Source organism: Triticum dicoccoides, chromosome 7A (genome assembly GCF_002162155.2).
Source record: "Triticum dicoccoides isolate Atlit2015 ecotype Zavitan chromosome 7A, WEW_v2.0, whole genome shotgun sequence".
NCBI classification, from domain to species: Eukaryota; Viridiplantae; Streptophyta; class Magnoliopsida; order Poales; family Poaceae; genus Triticum; species Triticum dicoccoides.
Window position 1 is genome coordinate 354,304,670 of NC_041392.1, and position 7,907 is coordinate 354,312,576.

At 43.4% G+C, this 7,907-nt stretch overlaps 1 protein-coding gene across 2 annotated transcripts in view; it reads left to right on the forward strand.

Moving 5' to 3' along the window:
• LOC119331572 (serine/threonine-protein kinase STY13-like) overlaps window positions 1–5,952 on the forward strand; it is a 13,448-nt gene extending 7,496 nt beyond the window's left edge. For both annotated transcript variants that reach the window (XM_037604736.1, XM_037604735.1), the window contains exon 3: window positions 5,352–5,952. In XM_037604736.1, the coding sequence (XP_037460633.1) occupies window positions 5,352–5,691 (340 nt within the window). In that variant the 3' untranslated portion in view covers window positions 5,692–5,952. The remainder of the gene's footprint in view (window positions 1–5,351) is intronic.
• Window positions 5,953–7,907: the final 1,955 nt, after the last annotated feature.

Below are 7,907 nucleotides of genomic sequence, written 5' to 3' on the forward strand. Positions count from 1 at the left end.
GAGCACCCAAGCGGGTCTTAGTCAGGCTATGCATCAGATAGGCATCAAAAGACTACTATAGCATTGTTAACCCTAATGAAAGCAAGTGAGCGAAGCATGGGTATGATCAAGGGGTTTTACTTGCTTGTTGGCTCAACAGCCTGGTCGTGGGCAAGGTCCTTGGAAGTGGGGTCACAACTGTCGTCAGCAACTTAGGTACCCGAGTCTATCGTGAAGAAGCACACCTGTCATAGAAGGAAAATAAAACGACCAAAAGCTTCAATGCAATGCTCAAGCAATTATGATGCGTGCCATTTGAAAAAAGTTGTACTGCCCTACAACTACGCTACTCAAATTATAAAGAGCTGGAAATCATAATGCAATTGGTTTCCAAAACAACCCCATATGCAATTTGGAGTTAAAATTGAATTAATACTAAACAGGAGGTTAAAGTTGTTTAATAATGCATGAAAATGGCATAAATGGTGTCTGCATTTTTTATCAAAAAAAATATTATTTATATTTTTCTGAGGTATAATTATTTAATTAGGATTTATGCAAATTATTAATGCATTAATGACATTTAATTAAATGCATGCATTTTGAAGTGCTCAAATCTGTAAACAGGGGACAGATTTGAGATCTACAAATGAACTTATCATATGTATTAAACAGATTTCGTATGGATTTGATTGATTTTGGAAAAAATTAAATTGCAAAAGAAGAGAACAAAAGGAACCAACATTAATGACCTTTGGTGGACAAGAACTTACATGTGAGTAAATTAGGATGTCTTGATGGGCTTGGCACTTTGAGCTTCAAATTACAATTTAGTTTGGTGTCACTAAAAAAACTAAGACCTAGAGGCAGCCCAATTTAAGCAAGATCTAGACATCCAGTAGACCTGTGGGTATGGTGACGGGTTTAGGCCCAAAATGAACAAGTCTTTTTGCTAGCTCAACCTGGGCCTAGCCTACACAAAAAGGGCAGCCCGATGCACGTAGCTCCTACTTGTGTAGGGTCCGGGGAAGGGTCCAACCTTGGCCTAGCCTAGGGCAACCTTTTTTTTTATCTAAGTGGGAAAGTTGTTAAGCAACATAGAAGGAAATTAATTATACTTCATGCAAAGCACTCATGAATCACAATCATCAAGTACTCCTTTACCAAGTCAACCCATTGTTAGCTACAGCTACAACATATGGCCCCCTAAGTTGGTTTTGCTATTATTTTAAATGATGCATCTTGTCGTAACTATTTTCATTGTTTACGGATTTAAATAAACACTTGATCAAAGTTCAGGGGTAATATACTCTTACCATAGCAACATGTACTTTTTCAAAGCAAAGTCGAGCTATTGGTGGAATTTCTATCTCGTTTTATCTAACCAGATGTCTTAGGCTTCGCTCTAGCCTACGACATGACCTTAGCTAACACCCTCTTTAAAAAGAGAGAATCACATCTAGTGACTTTTAGTAGTGGTCAACAATCTAGCTAGATTCATTTTGTCTTCTTGAGAAGAGAAGATGGGCGTGCTTGCCTAGATTGTAAGGTGATACTTGGAGAGAGTGTTGTCCATCAACATAAGCTTGTGGTGGCAGACTTCCGCTTTTGGATTCTTGTTCAACGGGATAAGTGTGCCAATGTCACTAGAATGAAGTGGTGGAACCTCAAGTGAGAGGCAACTCATGCTTTCAAGGAGAGGGTTTTTAAGGAGGGTCCTTGGGAGGAAGGAGGTGATTCAAACAATATGTGGATGAAGATGGCGATTTGCATTCGTAAGGTGGCTTTAGAGGAGTTTGGAGTGACCAGGGGAAGTAGAAGCGAAGCTAAAGATACCCGGTGGTGGAACGATGTTGTCCAGAAGGCTATTAAGGAGAAGAAAGACTGTTCTGGACAACTACACATGGATAGGAGTGTAGACAACATAGAGAAGTACAAGGTGGCAATGAAGGCTGCAAATTGAGCTGTGGGTGTAGCAATGGATCAGGCGTTTGAGGGCCTCTATCGGCGCTTAGACACGAAGGAAGGCGGAATGGACATCTATAAGATGGTCAAGATTCAAGAGAGGAAGAGGAGGGATGTCAACCAAGTCAAATGCATCAAGGAAGGAGCAGATCAACTCAAGGAAGAGGAAATTAAGCATAGATGGCGGGAGTACTTCGACAAGCCATTCAATGGAGAAAATGGGAGCTCTACCATTGAGCGGGACAACTCCTTTGACGATACCAACAGGTGTTTTGTGTGAAGAATTCAGGAGTCTGAGGTCAGGGAGGCTTTGAAAAGGATGAAAGTAGGCAAGGCGATGGGCCTTGACTGTATCCCCACTGAGGTGTGGAGAGGCCTCGGAGACAGCGATAGCATGGCTAACTAAGCTTTTCAACATCATTTTTCAGGTGAACAAAATGCCAAAAGAATGGAGATGGAGTGTATTAGTACCAATCTTTAAGAACAAAGGGATGTTTAAAGTTGTACTAATTATCGTGGAATTAAGTCGATGAGCCATACAATGAAGCTATTGGAGAGCCATTGAGCACCGCTCAAGAAGAATGACAAGCGTGACCAAAAATCAGTTTGGTTTCATGCCTGGGAGGCCGACCGTGGAAGCCATTTTGTTGGAACGACAACTTATGGAGAGATACATGGAGCAAAAGGACTTGCATATGGTGTTCATTGACTTGGAAAACGCCTATGCTAAGATACCGCGGAATGTCGTGGTGGGCCATGGAAAAACACAAAGTCCCAACAAAGTACATTACCCTCATCAAGGACATGTACGATAATGTTATGATAGGTGTTCAAATAAGTGATGGTGACACTCATGACTTACCAATTAGAATAGGAATGCACCAAGGGTCAGCTCTGAGCCTTTATCCTTTTGCTTCGTGACGGATGAGGTGACAAGGGATATGTTTTTAAGGTGGTAAGGCGACCTAAGGCGAGCACCACCCGCTCTAGTGCCTAGGCAACGCCTAAGCGCCTAAGGCGGGCGTATTTGTAAGGCGCTGCCAGGGCGGGATATACAAGGAGATATTCCATGGTGTATACTCTTTGCAGATGATGTGGTGCTAGTCGATGATAGTTGGACGACAGTTAATAGAAAGTTAGAGCTATGGAGACAAACATTAGAATCGAAAGGTTTTAGGCTTAGTAAAACTAAAATAATATATGAGGTGCGGTTTCAGTACTACTAGGCACGAGGAGGAGGTAAGCCTTGATGGGCAGGTGATACCTCAGAAGACACCTTTCGATATCTGGGGTCAATGCTGCAGATGTATGGTAATATCAATGAAGATGTGAGCCATTGAATCAAAGCCGGATGGATGAAATGGTGCCAAGCTTCTGGCGTTCTCTGTGACCAGAGAGTGCCACAAAGCTAAAAGGCAGGTTCTATAGGATGGCAATTCGACCCGAAATGTTGTATGGCGCTGAGTGTTAGCCGACTAAAAGACGACATCTTCAACACTTAGGTGTAGCGGAGATGCGCATGTTGAGATGGATGTGGGGCCACATAAGAAAGGACCGGGTCTGGACTGATGATACACGTGAGAGAGTTGGGGTAGCACCTGTTGAAGAGAAGCTTGTCCAACATTGTCTAAGATGGTTTTGACATATACAGTGTAGGCCTCCAAAAGCTCCAGTGCATAGCGGAAGATTAAAGCATGCTGATAATGTCAAGAGAGGTCGGGGTAGACCAAACTTCACATGGAAGGAGTCCGTAAAGAGAGATCTGAAGGACTGGAATATCACCAAAGAACTAGCCATGGACAGGGGCGTGTGGAAGTTAGCTATCCATGTGCCAGAACCATGAGCTGGTTTCGAGATCTTATGGGTTTCAGCTCTAGCCTATCCCAACTTGTTTGGGACTAAAGGGTTAGTTGTTGTTGTTGATTACTATACCAGAGCAGCTAGGGAGCAAACTTGACTTTGTTCTGCTCTTGTTTGCACTGAAAACCTAGCTAGAGAGTGGGCTTATGCTCAGCTTGTACCATGCTCGAGCTGAATTCAAGTCATAATAAATAAATGAAGATCCTTAGAAACATTTCAGTATGAGTTGAATTATGGGGGTAGTATTCGTACATAGTTGGTACTTGGAAGTGAGAAATTATTGTAACGGCCAAACTGGTAAAACCAACAAAACTAATCCATGAACTACCCGAAAAGATTATTGATTAGTTCTTTCATAGTGCTAACAAATTTCTTCTATAGAAAATTATAGGTCTTAACTAGGTTTCCATTTATTGAACAACACGAGATTGCATAACTGGGACGAGACAACCATGCACGCTAAACTTATATGCTTATTTCATATGTGCAAAAATGTCTAGATTTCCTTAACAGACTCCGCTGTCCAGCCTAGGCTCAACCTTAGCTTGCTTTTAAATCAAGACCAAGTTGGAGAAGTGCTCAAGCTTGTTATTTTTCGAGTCTCTTGCTGGCAAGCCTTTAGTTTTTTCTTTGTGCAGTTCTAAGCATATCAAAGTGGGCATCCTGATATACCAGAACTCCGGTGGCAACATGTTTTTGATAATAAACTTGCATAATAGCAAGAGACTGACTATGGTACATATGTATGTAAATTAGACTTTACATGCATTTTCACACCCTCCTTTAAGTATCCTACAAATATGAGCGATGGGGAGTGGGGGAAACAGTGAGAAAAACTTACTGAAAGTTGTATGTACCATAGCCATGTCCAAAAGCAACCATCAGTTGCTCTATATAATAATCTGACTATGTAGCTCAGCTAAGTTCTTTGAGCAAACTACCTGGGAACTCCTGAACTGGTATAAAAAGTGAACAGCATGCATTTAGTAGCGATAATATGTCTATGCAGGTGCACTCCTTTTTGCATCTCATACTAAAATCATGTTTGCATGTAGTTTAAAATTCTCTTCTTCGTTGGAACTTGTCTTGAATTTTGAAAAGCTTTTAAGTACTCCCTCCATGCTTGAAAAGAAGGCCTGCAAGTTTTTTCTGAAGTCAAACAGTGCAAATCTAACCAAGTTTATAGGAAAACTATCAACAACTACAAGCATGGAGGTAGTACCATTTTTACTAATCAGAGCATTGCAGTGCTAATCTGATCTCGATGAAATAACATGTTAGTGGTTGTTATCCTTAGCGTCAAATTCGTTCCTCTAATGTTCTTTGGACCCATCCCATTGGACCATTGTATTCTCAAGGAAATGTGAAATTAATACTTATGGTGTTCCTGAGATTCTGCATGACCCTGCTCCAACTATATAGCTTTGTGCAATACTGCAGTTGGATGAACTATTTCTTATTGTGTAATATTTTGCTAATTTGGATGTGCTAATTTATTCTGGATGAACTATTTCTTATTGTTTATTGTTCTTATTTTGGGGTTGCAGTGAGATGATCCAGCACAGACCATACAATCAGAAAGTTGATGTCTACAGTTTTGGCATTGTCCTGTGGGAGCTAATAACCGGGACCCTTCCTTTTCCAAACATGACAGCAGTGCAAGCTGCATTTGCTGTGGTGAACAAGGGTGTCCGCCCAGCCATACCCCATGACTGCCTACCTGCCCTTGGGGAGATCATGACAAGGTGCTGGGATGCAAACCCCGATGTCCGCCCCCCTTTTACTGATGTTGTGAGAATGCTGGAGCGTGTGGAGATGGAGGTCCTGAAAAATGTCCGCAAGGCCAGATTCCGATGTTGCATCTCCCAACCCATGACCTTAGACTAAAGCAGGCAGAATCCAGGAGAAGAGAAAGCAATCTGGAGAGAAGTTAAATCCCATGTATTTATCATATTAATACTTTTGGTACAGAAGCGGAAAAGCCCACCTGAGCATACGTGTGTGCTCGGGCTTCACATATTTATCTTAGACCATACCATAGTCCCTGTCGTCGTCTTAAAACTGTCATTGTACTGGAGACAGGTTTATCCTTAACATTGTCAGAACATTGTCATGCGGTTTCCTCTGGTTGTACCGACGCCATGCTCCTGCTGCTCTGTTCATGTGTTATATAATCATCATCACCATGCAGGGCATATGCAAAGCTTGGAAGCTTCTTGGTACTCCTATATAGTAGCAAAGCTTGGATGCGTCTTGGCATAATAGTCTGTGTTATTATCTGGCATGGTTTTTGTTCATGTCCCACCTTGTCCTGCATTCGAGCTGCAGTTGGTGGGTGTGGGTTTGGACGGGCAGCGTTCGTCTTGGCTGCCAATATGGTGGAAAGGCTGCAGGGCATACTGGTTGGGAGAAAGTGAAAGTGCATTTATTTCTAAATGGCTTTGTGATGACAATATGGTTAGTGGAACTAATTACGGCTGTCTCCACTAATTATGGATGTCAAGTTTATCTTAGGTCATTGGTTCCTTGGTTTTCCGACAACTCGAAGTTTTTTTTTTTGATTGGGTTTGAGTTGTAGGGCAACCGCATGTCGTGCGTACGATGATCTATGTGCAGTTCGACTGTGGGGATCCACGAGCACATAGAGCAGAATCAGCAGAACACGCAAGGTTTTACCAGTTTTAGGCCGCTGTGAAGTGTAAAACCCTACTCTTGCTTTGTATATTGACTGTGTTTGAGCTCAGGTAAGGAGTGCAACTTGTGGCAAAGTGCGTGGGAAGTGCAGCTACACGTGTAATTGAACAAAGTTTCGACCTTTGTAAAGGTAGGCACGAGCCTCCTTTTATAGATGAAGGGGTCATCATAATGGCAAAACCATCTTTTACATAAGGTAAATAGTGGCTACAGTGTCAAATACCTAACTCTCACGGGTTAGGACAAATGCATTAAATACGTCGTGAGGTGTCGCAAATTTTGAAGCTTGCCGGCAATGGTTGTTTCTTCTGTGTTGTTTGGCCAGCTACCTCTTATTAGTTTGACACGCTCCAGGTACGAGTGAGTTGGCACGTGCCTAGACAGAGCTCACCAAACAGCCTACTCGCTCGACACTTATTTGACAGGCGACTGGCGTTTTGCTGAGGTGGAGTGGTGGACAAGTAATGGGAGCTTGGCGACACGGAGCTTGCCGGACCTTTGCTTGCCGTCAAGTAGCTTGCCGGCAACCGAAGTCTTGATCTTCAGTACTAAGTTAGTACTTCTCAATGACCTGTCTTGGAGTCTTCTTCATGGTTTTGCCAACCAAGTCTTGAGTCTTGTTTATAATTGTCCTTTGGCAAGCCCTGCCGTTGGGAAGGCTGCCACTGGCTATGCACAAGTCAGGGTATTAAGCCACCCATGTCTTGGTACACCAATAGGAGTCCCCGGGCTGGGCCATACACACACGCGAGGTATCGTTGGGCTAGGCCCAAATAGTGCTCACGCACACGTGGCAGAGGATAACTGTTGTAATATTCTCTTTTACCACGCCCCCACGACACACATTAAATGCAGAACGTGAAGAGGTGGATTGAAATGGCTGCTAGGGGTAGTGCGCCTGAAAAAGCGCATCCATGTAGGACAGTAAAGAGCCACCCCACGGCTTCCCCATAAAAAGGAGACCGCGAGGGGCACTCCTCATTTATCCCCTTCTTTTTCAATCTAGTAATTCGCCTCCAATCATCTTCAACCTTGTGCAAGATCAAAGCGCACGTTCTTCCGCCGCCGCTCGCTCCCAAATCTGCCCTCCCCAAAGCAATCATGGCACCCAAGAAGGGCCAAGATAAGCTGGAGAAGGTAGTCAACCCAGAAGCAGAGGCAAGGAAGGAGGAGATGGCGACACTGCGGAGGGATAATATCGTCTTTGCGCCGGCCTTGAATCACATCGACATGGTGGAGCAGTACGCATACATGTGGGGGAAGGAGACGACGGCTACACTGCGCCCCACGTTCTTCCCGGCACCACCAAATCTGGCAAAGATAAATATCCCTTTATCACCGCATATTTCTATTGCGGGCTTGTTCCTCCCTTCTCTGATTTCTTTTCAGAGATCATGTATACATATGGG